This window comes from Camelus ferus, chromosome 2 (genome assembly GCF_009834535.1).
Source record: "Camelus ferus isolate YT-003-E chromosome 2, BCGSAC_Cfer_1.0, whole genome shotgun sequence".
Taxonomy (NCBI): domain Eukaryota; kingdom Metazoa; phylum Chordata; class Mammalia; order Artiodactyla; family Camelidae; genus Camelus; species Camelus ferus.
Genome location: NC_045697.1, coordinates 49,005,140 through 49,021,940, shown reverse-complemented (window position 1 = coordinate 49,021,940; position 16,801 = coordinate 49,005,140). Strand labels below are relative to the sequence as shown.

The 16,801-nt window shown below is 36.3% G+C and overlaps 1 protein-coding gene across 10 annotated transcripts in view; it reads right to left on the bottom strand.

Annotated features, from left to right (window-relative positions):
* Positions 1 to 16,801, bottom strand: part of CCDC158 (coiled-coil domain containing 158) — a 69,724-nt gene that overhangs the window by 34,851 nt on the left and 18,072 nt on the right. For 9 of the 10 annotated variants that reach the window (XM_032457608.1, XM_032457592.1, XM_032457622.1 and 6 more), the window contains 7 exons: positions 11,280 to 11,389; positions 10,839 to 11,166; positions 10,408 to 10,484; positions 9,444 to 9,554; positions 8,669 to 8,783; positions 2,779 to 2,898; positions 812 to 1,009 (listed from right to left, as the gene is read on the bottom strand). In XM_032457608.1, coding sequence (XP_032313499.1) covers positions 812 to 1,009; positions 2,779 to 2,898; positions 8,669 to 8,783; positions 9,444 to 9,554; positions 10,408 to 10,484; positions 10,839 to 11,166; positions 11,280 to 11,389 — 1,059 coding nt within the window. The remainder of the gene's footprint in view (positions 1 to 811; positions 1,010 to 2,778; positions 2,899 to 8,668; positions 8,784 to 9,443; positions 9,555 to 10,407; positions 10,485 to 10,838; positions 11,167 to 11,279; positions 11,390 to 16,801) is intronic. The other variant, XM_032457615.1, reaches the window with a different exon arrangement.

Sequence of the window (16,801 nt, the reverse complement as noted above, 5' to 3'; positions counted from 1 at the left end):
AGCTCTATTTCCCTGCAACCTGCCCATTAATTCTGCTTCTGAGGGAAAAGTGAATAATGGCTTTTATCCAACATACATTCTCTGGTCCTTGTGCGGAAAAGAGTAAGATTCCAACTTCCAATCACTCCTTCCGTCTTTATTCTTGGCCAGGTTGGGCCAGAGAATAAAGAAAGGGCTTTGCCAGGGGCTAAGCCAAGGCCCTTTGGTTTGCTCTCTCAGCTGGGGAATCTTACTCTTTGGTTTTTACACATGGTCTCTGTGGTAACTACTGACACTGGAACCATGCCCTTCCAGTACTGAAGGTCCCCTGCTGTTCATAAAGCATCCCACATCTCACCACTGGTGCACTGAAATGGAGGCCACCCATCCTGCATGGGTATCAGTCCTAGTCAGTCTGGGGGAAAAGGAGAGGAAAGTTTCTTTTGAGGGAAAAACAAAAACAAACAAAAAAAAAACATCTGTTGGAAACCGTCAACCCTGCTGTTCCCCAGATCTCCCCATGGTTTGATGCTTTTCTGAAATAAGCAATTAATTAGGTTTCCAATTTCTAGACCAAAGTGAAAAGGCAATTGGATGGGAGCTTCATTACTCAACAATGTACAAAAATGAGATAAAGCTTAACGTTTTTAATGTAACAAGTGGTTAACAATATAGAAATAAACAACAGGTCTTTATCACTTGCTCACAGAATCCACAGCTCTACTTTAGAGCTATTTTAGGCGCACGCGTTTTAAACAAAAGCTCTACCAGTAAGACACAGAGTGCATTTTTCCCGGGAGAGACCCTGGAGGGGCCGCCCAGCCCTGCTGACCTGCCGCTCCATCTGGCCCTGACACTCGCTCTTCATGGCCTTGAGGAGGGCTTCCAGGCGCTGCACCTCCATGTTCCTGTCATCCAGCTCCCGCCGCAGGTGGTCGATGGTGATGCTGTTGCCCGTGTCTCGGTCCCACAGACGCTTGTTCTGCTCCTTCTCCAGACTCAGCTCCTTCTCTCGTTTATGGAGATCAGCCTACAAGAAATGAGGTAAGCTTTTCCCCCTAGTATTAAATAGTTAAAATAAAACCCAGTTTCCCTTACATCATCTTTGGAGTTTTTATGTGATTTGAGAAGCCTTTGATTTTGGAATCTGATTCCTTTTTAATGGCTTGGTTAAGAACAATGATTTCTTAGAAAAATAACATTTTATTCACTTATAATTTCTAGCATTATAAGTAAATCTCAACAGACTAGACCCCAAATAACATATAATGAAGTGGAAAATACTGTAGATTTCTGAAGTCATCCTGTTTTCAATTTTCTAACAAAGGCATTATATTTCACGTCAATTGTATTCCTTTAACAAAGAAATGCTCAAAAGCTTGAAGGAATATCAATAGTAATTTGGTTTACTGCTTAAGAAATGGCAGGATAGCGTTCAGTACTGGGATTGGATTAGCAACTGGGCTGTGAATAGAATGACCTCCCTCTTCAATCACTCAAAAAATACATAGTGAGTGTTTACTGTTGGCAAAAACTCCATGGTCAGAGAAGGAGAAACAAAGACACAGATCTTTAGAGGACTTATCACCCGAGAGAGAGAAGACACAGACACAAATAACTGGAGGTGTTTTTTCATTAAAGAGACAGAGGGACAGCAGAGAAAAATCTCTAAGGAGCTCAAAATGCTTCAAGAAGGCATTTGAGCTGGACCTTGAGAACAGCTTGGAGATGCAAAGATGAGGAAGGAGGGACTAGAAAGGAACGCATGAGGTTTGCTCGGAGCACTGGGTGTATGTAGAGAGAGAAAGGACTGGAAAGGTAAGCTGGAGCTGGACCATGAGCAGTTTTGAAAAGCAGAGAGTCTGACTTTATAGGATGAGTAATTTGGGGGTGGGAGACGCACTGGGAGCTGTATTTCAGAAAGATGAATATAGGCTGGACTGAAGAGGGGAGAAACTGGAGTTAGGAACCAAGTAAGGAGATGCCGTCCTGATGCAGGTATAATGAGGGGCCTGGATGAAGCAGTAGCCACAGCAAGAATGAAAAGGAGCGGATGGGTCTGAGGATCTTCCAGACAGTGAATCTCCAAGATTTTCAAAATAGATACGAGGACATTGGGAAGCACACAGTAGGAGAGAAAGATCTGAAAGATCATCCGAGGTTTAGAGCTTCTCGCACACCGTTGCCAGCTCTACCTTTAGTGCACACTTGGGAAGCCCCTCGTCAGCCTGTGAAGGATGGCCCTACCTAGAGTGGGGTTTGCTGGGGAAGAGGAACTTACTCTGCAGTACCTCTAATAAATATCACATAAAGGGGTACCAAACATGTCCTTTCCCACATTTCTCAGCCTGGGGTGCCTCTAACAGAGGGCAGAGGCTGGTTCACTACTATCAGAATCCTATTTTCTTTTTTTCAGAACATTTTTTTTTTTACCTAAACTTGCACTCAAATTTCCTTTATACATAATTTGTATGTGTCTTGAATGTTGTTTGGCTTTAAAATGAACACTTAACAAACTTCAATTTAGAAGCATGAAGTACCTAACTGAAAGACTATGGCTGTCCCAAGATCAGCTTCACCTAACTTTTAAGTCATTACTGTTCCGCTTGAGGAAAAAGAGGTATAGAGTATTATATTTTTACATGTAAAACTTGAGTGGTGTCTAGGATACCGTGCTATGTATATTTGAACAAATATGTTGTAAAATTTGTAACATTACCAATGAAACTAGTTTTGGGAAGTATTATGGTAAAAACTTCCCAGAATCAATCCCATTCATATTTTAGAGCATCATCTTACCAAGAGCTTTTGAAGTTGATCGTCCAGATTTCCAGATTCCTGACTGAACTGATCACGTTCCGTCCGTGCTTCTGTTAACTCTGAGTTGGCAAGAACTAACTGCTTCTCCAGCTCTTCTATCTAAAAGGAAAGTACAAATCTGTCTGACTATGTCAATGGGTAATATAAAATAAATACAGTCTTTGGAAAACAAATGGTATTATTTTGGGGGCAAAAATAAAAGTTTATTGTGAAGTGTTTTGCAAAGTTTTCTAAACTTAAGATCTATGTAGAATTTAACCAGAGAAATTGACCAAAATGAAATACTTGGTACTCTTAGATTTAGCCGTCATCTGTAATGCACGGCTCTCGTTTCATTCAAGGTTCATTTTCTGTGAATATGTGTTCTATAATGTGGTATTTAAGGAAGCTTGATGTGGCATAAATAACACTCTGCAGAGCCCACACAAATGAACTATATTATACTTAGCAGAGCTATGCTGTTTCAGAATATCAGTTTCAATAATAAAAGGCATTGAATATAAGAGAATGAAGGGTGATAACAAGTTTATAGCCACTGTCAGTATTTTATAGTCACTCTACTTTAAAAGGATAAGTGAGACTATTGCTATGTAGTGATAACTGATCTTTAATATCATACCCACGGTAATATTCCATCATCCACTTTCCAATAATAAGAAACCTCTCATGTCTGCACAAATGCTACATATTCCTTCTTACGTCTAAGGGATCTGTCAACAGGCTTCCAAATCTACTGTCAACAATAAAACTTACTGATTGGTTTGGGTGATAAACTGTGATTAAATCTTCTTAGAGAACATATGGATGAGACTAACTTTTCTTGAAGACTATTTTAAAGTGGACTAAGTTCATTTAAGATCTTCATTTATTAATTCAGCACATACTTATTAATCATATTATACACAGCCATATCTGCAACTATCTCTTTGATAAATGGTATAAGTATGAATACATAGAAGTTATACATCATATATATATATCTCCTAATCTACACATACACACATGACTTAAGAAAATACTAATATAGGACTATCAAACAGTTTCACATCTACTAACAGAGGAGTATCACAGCCTACAGGGATCAGAATATAAATTTTAATATTTACATTGGATGTATTTTAAAACTGACTTTGCTTTTGATTGCATGTTATATATAAAAAAAAAGTTTCACAGGAATTAGGTAAAATAATCTGTGACCGACAGAAATGTGCTCAGAGATTCTAATAATCCTACAAAGAAGTAGTTTCATTCTTATGCTCCTTGGGGGACATATACAGAGAAAAGCCCTATAACAGTTCAACCTCTGCAGCACAAGAAGCTTCATAAGAAAAATGAGTGAATAATATCAGTTGATACAACCTTCTCAGCTATGTTATTAGGAGAGCCTAAGTTAGCCCACTTCGCAAATACATTAGGAATACTTAGGAAAAAAGCCACAAACTTTTACTTTGAGTAGACAAATGTGATCAGAGAGGCAACACCTTGGATTCTGAACCAGCTTCTGTCACATAAGCTCTCTAAGTCTATAATTTGAGTCTAAATTATAATTTTTCATCTATAATTTGAAGAGTGTTCTAGATGATCTTTCAAATTCCTTTCATTTCTGCTTCTAATACTTTTTCACACAAGATCAGTATTAGTAAGGCTGAAATTCTGTTTTCCATTGTCTTTGGAAACAAAATATGGTCAAAGGAGCCACATTTTGAGCTATAAATTTAACAAGAACACTTTCAATTTGAAAAGTTGCTCATATGACTAAAACAAACATTTTCTACTCCTACTCTGGCACAAAACCATTTCTGTCTTTGACCAAAGTATTTGTAAATGTGCTTTAAAACCTTAAATTAAGACTCGCGATTTTATGTCTGTTTTCACTTTTTAAAAAATTCTGGATAACCATTTGATGTTAAAATCTATAATACCAAAATTTTGAAAAGAAGAAAAAAAGAAAAAAAAAAGAAAAAGAGCCAACTCTTGTCTTTCCGTCTAAGCTTAATATCAGAAGTTCCTCCAGACCCCTGCAGGAACATGTTTGTAGTTGTCAGTACTGACTCAACTGCTATCGCTCTGCTTTTACCTTTCACTTTTTAGAGTAAAAATATTTATATTGATTAATCAATCAAAAGATAAATGGAGAGTGAAAGGGAAAACCATTGAAGTAGCAGCTGAGCTGATACAAACAGCTGTAAAAAGCACTATGAAGAAAAGCCTTTTAAAATGTCCAGAATAAATACCGACATCTGAGATATAGTAAAAATTTTTTCTTTCTCTTTTCTTTTTAAGTAGCAGCACTGGTTTTCCCTTTCACCATCTATGAATCTACTGTTTGTTTTGGATCACTGGACAAATAAGTACTGGGATCTCATTCTAAAATTACGGTCATTTTAGATATTACCAATCATGCCAAATTGTATCTTTTGTTTTCTGTGTGCAAAAAGACACAGTTATGGGATAACAAGGGATGCTGCAGGTAGGCATGGAGGTGCGTTGGCAGAACTATGCAAAGAGGTTTGCACAGAATCTTCCCGTACCGTATATAGCTCCAGCCAGTGCTACTAAATCTTCACTTTATGAGTACGAAATTCAGCCCCAAATGCTTTCAAAGTATGAAAAATAAACTTAGAATCAAGATCATGAGATATTTTTGTTGTCAAAAAGCGAAAGTTAAGAGTAAAGCCAAATCTACAGAGCCAATAGTGACAGCTTCTACTGGTCCAAATTCGTATAGGGGAATTCTGGAGGTTCTCCTAAAATGGAAAGAGAAGAATAGAAAAAAAAATACATTACAGTAAAACACTTTTGTACATCCAAAAGCTATGTCTAAAATCTTTGAAACACAATTTCTATTTTCATCAATATGAACATATTTTTATATGAAAAGAAACACTGTCCTAAGTAAGTTTTCTCTTAATTCATGCATTCTAGTTGGAAAAGTTTTGTTCAGACCTGTCATGCCACCAATTTTAAAAATAGTAAACACTTTTTTCTTATGGAATCTGACCTCTGGAGAAATATGGCCTGCCTCTCATAAAATACGTTTATGTATAATATCAAAATACCCCTATAAGTTTCTTTTCTCACAAATCTCATTTTTTATCATAGCTTTTAAATATTTTTTTCCTTATTGTTATTTGGACAGTATATACTAAAATGTGCACTGAAGCAGTGGAAAATAAAATAGACTTTAAAGTTTTAATAGGCTTTAGCAATGTAAAGTCAAAGTACATGAAAATGAAAGAAATTAAACAGAATCTGTGTTTCCTTAGATTCTATATTCAATTTAATACAACAAAAACTTTTCGTAACAATAGAATTTTTCATGAACCCAAAATGCAAAATTTTTTAAACTTGCTCAGTTACATCGTATATTAATGTCTTTCAGGATGGTGTATACTCAAATCTGTATTAATATGGCAGGATAATCATCTCTCAGTGTCCCCTGACTAAAAGGAGTTACTATTAAGAGAGCCTAGTTAACCATCAACTAGGTGCCAACTCAGTTAGATTCAATATGCTTTATTGTAAGTCTCAGTGATCTGGATTAAAATTAATTAAACTAATATGTCCCCTTTATTTCCATTAAATATTGACTTTGAGACTCAAAATTCTTGGTGATCCATTGTTTACATCACAGCAAAACAAAACAATGAGTATAGTATTATGTTTGTATCTCTGTGGACCTCAAGAAACACTTATCTAAAACGTGTGCAGTCATTTATCTGGATGCTTATGCTTCTACACTGCTAAAGAGATAGATGTTTACAAGCACAAAAGCTATTTTTCTACTGTTTAGGTGTTAGTATTTGTCAAAATTTCCCACCATGGCCAAATTCAGAATTGATCAGCATGATGCTATATATCAGACTGTATGCAGATTAGCAAACAATGGGTGATAGTTTATGAAGGGGCAATTTTTCCAAGCAACATTACAATGGAAAGTTGTAACAATTTCAAATTATGTAAGACAAACAGGTGAGCTGAGTTTTATTTAGTGTTTCTTGGCTTTTCAAAGGACTTAATTTGTCAATAAACAATGAATATTTAGTCTTTTCAAAATGGTTTGAGTAGTGCTGAATTAACAGTTATTGTACTGAACTATAATACAACAGCTCTCCTATTTCCTCTCTCGTTGTCAAATTGTCAGTGCTCAGGTCTCCCAAAGTGCCTACCTGCGCTAGACCTGAGTGATAAAGCACCTTTTCACCCCATGCTGTACTGAAATCATGGCCATCCTACAGGGTGAGACCAAGACCTTCTGTGTAGGCTTGATCTGCCAAAAATGGGGTGGATATTCCTGCTGTTAATCTTCAAGGGAAAAGCTCATCCTGAGGAAAGAAACCACAACACAAAAAGCAGGCCTCAGAGAAGCAGGAAGGAATAAATGTTTCTCTCTGGGCTTTTGTTTCTTGGGTTTTAGCCCTTAAGAAGTCTAAAGTTCCTTATGGCTGCTTCCAGGTGGCAGGGGTTGAAATGACCTTGACACGAGGATTTAGCCAGGCCAAGAGCTAAGGAAGAGGTTTGGGAGAGCAGTGTTATTCACGCTGCAACCCACCAGTGAAACATGAAATCAACTTAGTGAGCATCAAATCAGCATCTGACGAGAACAGAAAGGAACCAGCATCTAAGTAATAGTAATATTGTTCAGTGAAACATGCTTCAAGTTGTACGTGTGTACTAGACCATATGGTAAACTGTATTTCTTGCTGTGGGTAGTGATCAAAAATGTCTGAAAGCCCCTGTAGAGGACCCAAATCTCATAACAGATTATATAGTTTCATGTTACTCTTTATTATTTAGACTTTTATAGTAAAGTCATGTCTAGATTTTCCATTCTTCTTCTAGCTGTGCCACAAGGAATTCAAAGTCCAGGTCTTACAGTCCATGCAGAAGAAAGAGCCCCCTCCTGTGGCCAGCACAGGGATGACAGTGGCAATTACAGAAAGGGTTGCCCAACAGCAGGAAAATATCTGGAAGAATTAGTGCTCCAACTGCCTCTTCCCATAGGGAGCTTTTTTCTCGTACTGTTACCTTGTAGATTTGAGTTATTTTTATAAAGAAAATCTGACAGCTTCCTTATACTCTATTTCTTCCCAATTAACTAAGGTATAAGAAATTGGCTACAAGTGGTTAGAACTTAGTGGTTAGTGGTTGTCTTACAGGTAGGACAATTATATATGGAATTTACCTTCCAAACTAGAACATTTTGAAGATGAAAGGTGGTATTCACAAAACAGAACACTGTTTTGTGTCCTTGAAATTAACAAAAACCTAAGGTCTGGAAAAATGGTTGACAATAATAATGAACAGCTTCTCTTTAGCTATGGAGAGTGAGAGAACAGAATACTGTAACAAATATTAATTAATACTGGGTTTTAATAGGAACTGTGTGATGAGATATGAAGATTTAGCTTCCTAATTGTTTTTTATTTAGACTAATCTTAAAGTGAATTCAGTTTGCTCGTCGTACAATGATTAACATGTAGGAGCTGAAGTAAGAGAGGAGGTAAGCCCCTGAAATATTCAGTGGTAGAGGGAGACCAGCTGGTACCAAGCACTTGCTGAAGCTAACTAAGCCTTGAAAACAAATTAAAATGGCCTCATTATTTATTTTTTAGAAACTTACTTGAAGTCTGCAAAAAACTTTTCTAAGAATGAATTAATTTGAGCTAACTTAAAAATTCTTTATCTAAAATTTAACATGTAGATATTTAGCATCCAATTTAACATGTAGATATTTAGCATCCACTCTATAAACTGCTTTTAATCTTGATTGCTTCAATTCCTCATTTGCAAATAAACTACTAAAGATTATGTAATTGATTCTGTGTATAACAGCCGCTGGAAGCAGAGCAGCAAAGCCTAAGCTCACCTTGTCCTCGTACATCCTTTTGGTTTCCCTTAATTCAGAACGTAGTTGAGAAACAGTAGATTCCAGGTCACTGAGTTGACGCATATACATTGAATTCTGGTTTCTTGCTTGTTCTCTAAGAAGTGTTTAAAGGGGGAATAAAAGCAAAGAGCAAACTAAGAATAAGTGTGATACTTAAGGGTATTCTAGCTTTTAGATACTTCCACTAATTGTTTTATATGGCATTATTAGACCAGTAGTCTCTTACTTTCCAAAACTGCTTCTTAAAAGCTTAAGTTCAAAAATATTAACTATTAAAGGTAGGTGATGTGTACACAGGAGTTCATTACACAATCTTCTCTCTACTTTTGTGTATAACCGAAAATATCCATATACAAAGTTTCAACATAGGAGCTCAAATTATGAAATTAATGATACATATGTATTTATTTTTATATATTTATACATACACACACACATATATATATATACATACACACACACACACACACACACATATATATATACTGGGTGTTTTATCCTTTCAGTTGAAATACAGACAATATTTAAAATATCTAATCCCCAAAGGTCCAAATACTTGCAATAATACTTCTGGTAGGGTCAGACAGCATTATCTATACATTAATTAATTTTTTCTATTCATTTGAATGCTAGAACTAAGTTTTACTTTCTTGTAGAATCAATTATGAAGCAATTTTTAAGATCTTAGAACAAAAAATTAATAAAAATAAAGTGAAATAAAAGACTCAATTTCAAACCACCAGGACACACATACTGAATGATTTCCAGTTGACTCTGGATACTATTGGCTTGGCTCCGAGCACTGCTAGCTTTCTCAGTAAGTCCTGCTATTTCAACTTCATGTTCACTTATTAACTGCTCAATCCTATAAAAATAATGTGCTAATTGTTATTCGATACAGATTTTCCCGACAATGAATTTATTCCAAAAATTAATAACTTCAACACTCTCAACTTTCGTATTTTGTTTTAGCTTTAAATATGCTATTCTTTTTATGACAAGAATATAAGTTAGATCCAGAATCCTTTATTCAAATCCTTTGGGGGGCCAGTTCAGTTAGAGAATTCAGAATTTTAAAAAAAATTTTTACAATTGTAATAAATAACTGTACTAAATACAAATTGACACCCCCAGAGAGATCTAGGGAAGTTTTCTAGAAGACAGACATATTACTAATGCAATAATAGGTTTTTAAGTATTCACACTGAATCATAAAGACTATACAGAGCTTTATATTAGCTCAGACCAGGTTTTGTCAACAAATGAGTGACAAAGATTATCACCTTGACCAAACTTTAGTCAGACTCCTCTTGGCAGTCCACACCCCTACCCGTGTTAGTAAGAAGCCTAGGCTTAGTAAAAACTTTGCTAAGTCAGTTTAGTGAGAATCCCCCAACCCTTGATGCCTTCTCTTCTAGTAATTTTCCATCTGCTAACCTCCTCACCCTGCTTCTTGGCTATGAATCCCATTGTCCTTGTACTGGGAGTTAAGTCTGACTAGTTTCTAATGCAAACTCCTATTACAATAGCAATAGCCTCGAATAAAGTCTTCCCTCCTTTTTAAGTGTCAGAATAATTTTTTCTTATCATGAGCCTGCCAGAAACCTATGAAAAAAATTCTGTTTTAAAGCTTTTTAGATTTTGGAATTGTTAATGAGAGACTGTAGACTTATGATACAGGTTCACTATGGTTTTCTATATCTCAGTCAGAAACCTACCTATCTTGATGTTGTTGAAGAAGTAGTTCCATTTTATTTTGTGAGTCAGATTTCAGTGCTTCAAGCTGATCCTCTACCTGGTTATAAAAAAAAGAGACATTGATTTAGGAACTGGTAAATCTAAAGCTTGGAAAATTTACAGATTTCCTAACTAAAGGAATGCTTTAGAAAGATGCAAATACTAGAACTGGATACATTCTATTGCTGTATTTTATTAAATCTTTCACTTTAGCTAAACTCTCATGAAACTATACAAGTAAGTGAAGTTAGTTCCCTTTATTAAGAGAGAGCACTGTGGAAGTAACTTCTGTTATTTTAGAGATCAAGAATGAGATACTGGCTTACTTTTAAGAATTTAAAAAATTATATGCTTCATACTATTGTCTTAATGAATTTTAATATAAAATTGACGTAGTGTTCTCACCACTTACTGGAAATATCCTCCCTTTAAGAAAAGAAATCTCTGTGTCTAATTCTCTTAGGATTTTACTAATAGCTGGGCCCATGCTGCGGAAGTGGATGGTAGACATGCTGTCGTGTTCATATATTTTCTTGCCTGAGGCTTCTTCAAAGTCAGCTAGGATTGCTCGGATTTCTTGAAGCACTCCCTCATGACTAAGCATCATCTTTCTTAGCTGCTCTATCTGTGTGTTGCTGTCTTTCAGCATATCCTCCTTAAGGCATTTGGCAGCTTCAAGTTCATGAACGGTATTTTGAAGCTGATTTCTTAAATCCTCCTGGGACTGACTCTCCCTTCGTCTACGAAATAAATAAAAGAGAAGAAATAATATTGATAAAACTCAAATTCACACAAGTGGTTTCAAACTACAAAGAGTAAAACTTTAAGATAATTTCAGGTAACGAAACCCAACCTGATGTCAGCCACGGCATCTCTCTCCATCTGCATCTCTTGAAGTTTTGTTTGCAAATCGATGACTGACTGTCTTAGGTAAAACTTCTGTTTCTCATGCAATTCATTGCTCTGAAAAAAAATGTCCTGCAAATTAGTCTTCATTAGAGGGACATATTTTCTCATAGCTAATAATTTCCCAAAATCTATATATCAGTGATTTATTGTTGTGTGTACCCCCTTCCCCTTTTACCACTGTTTCATGCCTAATTAATTATTTCTCACCTAGATTTCTGTAATACTTTAGTCTCACTGTCTCAGCCTTGCCCCCTTTCAATTCACTCTCTACTTTACAACCGAAATACTGTGTCTAGAACAAATCTGACTTCTGGCTCATGACAGAGATAGGAACAAGCTCCACTCCTGAGAACAGGAGAACTGGTTGAAATTCTATACATAGAAAAGTCACCCCCTACCTCCAACTGACTTAAAATACTTGGCAGCTGACAACCGCCATTCAACAACCCAGGTGTTCTACTGCAAAAAAACTCACCAAGATCTCTAAAATCAGGCACTGAGAGATCTCCCAGCATAACAGCTGATGCTCTACCTAATTACCCTAAAGTAAAGGCATCAAGTTCTGCCCATACATAGAGAGACGCCATCAGTTTTTTTGTTTGTTTCTGTTTTTGTTTTACTGTTCATGCTAGAGTAAGAACAAAAAGCCAAAACCCACTGAACACTTGAAGGAAGATCACAAAATAAAAAAGAAATCAAGATAAACAAATGAGCAAATACCAAGAAGAAAACATTTAAAGAAACGAAGGTAGACATTGCAGCAATGGAAGAATACTTCCAAAAACCTGCATTGCGGAGAAATCTGAGAGACATTTTAGCTATAAAGTAAGAGCAGGACACCATGCCAAAGAACTGATCAGAGGAGAAAAAAGAGTTCCTGGAAATTAAAAATATGGTTGCAAACTAAAAAGTTACAATAGAAATACTGAAAGTCAAAAAATGCCCCACAATAGTAGAAAAAAAGACACAAATTTTGAAAGAAAAGGTAAGAGATTTAGAGGTTCAACCTAGGAGATAATATCTGACTAACAGGGGCTTCAGAAAAAGAGAGCTAAGAAACAGAGGGAGAGAAACTATCAAAGGAAAAAAAAAACAACTGAATTCCTCAAAGCTGAAAGGCACAAATCTGCAGACCAAAAGGGTCTGCTGAGTCCCTGGCACAGTGAACGAAAAAACAAAAATCCACACCTAAGCACATTGTAGTGGAATTTGAGAGAGAAAGAGAAGACCCACAAATGACAAATGCTGGAGAGGCTGTGGAGAAAAGGGAACCCTCCTACACTGTTGGTGGGAATGCAGTTTGGTGCAGCCACTGTGGAAAACGGTATGGAGATTCCTCAAAAGACTAGGAATAGACTTACTGTATGACCCAGGACTCCTGCTCCTGGGCATATATCCAGAAGGAACCCTACTTCAGGACGACACCTGCACCCCAATGTTCATAGCAGCACTATTTACAATAGCCAAGACATGGAAACAGCCTAAATGTCCATCAACAGATGACTCGATAAAGAAGATGTGGTATATTTACACAATGGAATACTATTCAGCCATAAAAACCAACAACATAACGCCATTTGCAGCAACATGGATGTCCCTGGAGAATGTCATTCTAAGTGAAGTAAGCCAGAAAGAGAAAGAAAAATGCCATATGAGAATTCTCATATATATGTGGAATCTAAAAAAAAACAAAACACATAAATACAAAACAGAAACAGACTCATAGATATAGAATATAAAGTTGTGGTTGCCAAGGGGGAGGAGGGTGGGAAGGGACAGACTGGGAGTTCGAAATCTGTAGACAGTGACGGGCATATGTAGAATAGATAAACAAGATTATACTGTATAGCACAGGGAAATATACATAAGATCTTGTGGTAGCTCACAGCGAAAAAAATGTGGCAATGAATATATGTATGTTCATTATAACTGAAATATTGTGCTCTACACTGAAAATTGACACAACATTGTAAACTGACTGTAACTCAATAAAAAAAAAGTTAAAAAAAAGAGAAGACCCTAAAGTTTCCAAAGATGAACCTCAAGTAAAAAAACATCACCTACAAAGGAATAAGAATCAGATAGACATCTGCCCATCAGCAGCAATGCTTTCAAAGGGCTGAGAGAAAATGGCTTTCAACTTTACCCAGCTTAAGTCATTCTCAGAATGAAAAAATTCATGAAATGTATGTACCATATACTCTTTCTTAGGAAGTTTCTAAAGATGTGTTTTGACTAAATGAAGAAATAAACCAAGAAAGAGAAAGAGAAAAAACAGTGAATCCTGGAAATTATGAATCCAACCAGGAAATTAGTGATAGGAGTTTCAAGAAAATAGTTATACAACAGACCTAAGAAGAAACTCATCTAGACTAAAGAACAGAAAACTCCTAGTGTCCTGGGTCAAAGGAGGGTTTGATAGAAAACCTATATGATAATTTTTTAAATGAGGGTATGAAAAAGGTAAATAGTATACGGAAAAAGAAAGGCAATTAGGAACCACAGGAAAAACAAAAACTACACAAGGAAGGAAATGTAATAGGACACTACCTGATTCTGCAGCTGACACTGTTTAGATAGTCACTGTAAGGGAGGTCCCTTACCTTCTTCTCCAATAGTGCAAGTGAATGACTAGAGTAGTCTGAACCTTGGACAGTAACAGTGGAAATGAAAGCAGATTTAAGAAATATATATGAGGTATGTTGGTCAAATCTGGTAGTAAAGTGGATATCAGGTTAAAGGAAGAGATATCAAGGATGAATCAGGTTTTTACCTTGTGTGTATAGCTAGAAGAAAGGTTTGGGGGAAAGATCATGTATGCATTTGGAAATGTTGAGAAACATTTCATGTAGAACTGTCATGTAGGAACATATAGATATACTAACTTGTGTGGAGATCAGTTAAAAGGTTTGACTTAAAATACAAAGCAAACATTCACTGGCATAAAAGTGGGAACAGAAGCCATGGGAAACACTATGTCTGTTACAGAGGGTTTTGCTGGAATAAGAAACTGGAAAAGAACGAGCAAGAGGAAAATCAAGAGAGGTGTTTCCAAGACACCTAAGAGAAAAGAGAGTTTCAAGAGAAAAACAATTGTCATGTGTATCTAATGTCGTTGAAAAGTCAAGTAAGATGAGGAATGTAGAGCATCGACTGGATTTAGCATCATTGCTTAATCCTACTGTAGCACCAATGTCCTGCTACTATCATTTTCTGTTTTAAGTATCTCAGCCATAAGACTGTAGGTGTGTACATAAAAAGGACCACACCTTTTCCACCTTTATATATCCATGCTGGTATAATAGCTGTTAATAGGAGGTTTGTGCTAAACATTACAAGTACCCAAAAAGCCCTAACATTTACTGGTTTAACAAATTTATTGGGACCAATCAAGTGTTACACACACTGCTAGAGGATAAACATGAAAAATTAATTAAGACACTGTTTCTTCTCTCATTGCTACCTCTGTGTTTCATCTAGCTATCTATCTATGTATCATCTGTCCATCTTTATTAGTGTACTTATCATAAAGTATTGTCAATATTTATATGCCAGCTCCCTTTCAAGACTATGAACTCCTTGTGAGTCCTATCATATTCGTCTTTGTATCCTCTGTACTTAATACAGTGGCACATCACTTTTAGCACTTAAAGTTGTAGTTTTTTTAAGGGCTCACAGTCTTATGAGGCAGGACAGTGTATTAATGACTACAATAAAGTGTATTAAATACTACAGCAGATGTGCACACAAAGAGTAATAACTGTGTACAGGAGGACAGACCTACTTGTGTCTAGAAGGAAGGCTTCAGAGAAGGAAATGCTTGAGCTGAGTCTTGATGGATCGTAAGTTGCCAGGCAGACAGGTAGAGAAGAGGAAAGAACCTGGGCAAAGGCATGAAGGTCTAGCACAGTGCAGTACATCCAGGGAAGAGCAAGTAGCTTGACATTGCTGGAATGGAGGGTACACACAGGGAACAGGTAGCAGAAGAGGCTAAAATGCACAGGGAGAAATCAGATCACAAAGGCTTCTGTATGAGATAAGTTTGACTTCTAGGCTATAATATATGTCATTAGTTATAATATTTTGAGCTATTCAAGTTTCATTAAGATTATACCATGAGCACAGCAAAAGAAACATTAACAACATGAAAAGACAATCTATGAAGTGGGGAAAAATAGTATCTGCACATCACACATCTGATAAGGGGTTAATATCCAAAATATATAAAGAACTCATACAAATCAATCACAGAAAAACAATCCAATTATAAATGGGTAAAGGACCTGAATAGAGATTTTTCCAAAGAAGATATACAAATGACCAACAGGTACACGAAAAGATGCTCAATATCACTAATCATTAGGGAAATGCGTATCAACACTACAGTGAGATGTCACCTCACACCTTTTAGAATGGCCATCACCAAAAAGACAAGCAACAACAAATGCTGGCAAGGATGTAGAGAAAAGGGAACCCTGTGCACTGTTGATGGGATTGTAAATTGGTACAGCCACTATGGAAAACAGTGTGGAGGATCCTCAAAAAGCCAAAAACAGAACTCCCATATGATGCAGCAATACCACTTCTGGGAATATATTCAAAGGAAAGAAAAACACTATGTTGAAGAGCTATCTGGACCCCCATGTTCATAGCAGCATTATTTATAATTGCCGAGACATGGCGACAACCTGTGTCCACTGACAGATGAATGGATAAAGAAGTTGTGATGTGTGTGTGCTTATATATATATGAATATTATTCAGCCATAAAAAGGAGGAGATCCTGATATTTGTGACCACATGGATGGACACTGAGGGCATTATGCTAAGTGAAGTAAGTCAGACAGAGGAACACAAATACCAAATGATCTTGCTTATATGTGCAATTGAAAAAAACAAAAAAGAACTCATAGAAAAAAAGATCAGATTTGTAGTTTCCAGAGAAGGGTGGTGGGGAGAAGGGGAACTGGATGAAGTGGTCAAAAGGTACAAACCTCCAGTTATAAGATACCTAAGTACTGGGGATGTCATGCACAACATAATGACTACAGTTAACACCATTGTACAGCACATGCAAAAACTGTTAAGAGATTAAATCCTGCGTGCTCATGACAAGGAAAATAATATTTTCTGCTTCTTTTTTAAAAATCTATATGAGATGATAGATGTTAACTAAATTTACTGCAGTAGTCATCTCATGGTATATGTAAGTCAAATTATTATGCTGTACACCTTAAAATTCCACAGTGCTATATGTTGATTTTTTCTTAATAAAACTGGAAAAAATATACAATTAGGTCAAGAGATTATGACTAGTTATTAACAAAAAATAAATAGCCATGTAGACTTTTCATCAGCCCTATTTTTAATACTGAAATAGAACACATAGGCCAAATTAACCAGTTTAACCAATAAGTCCATTATTAAGTTTTTCTTCCAGGAAGTTTAGGCTCTGTTCCAAATCACT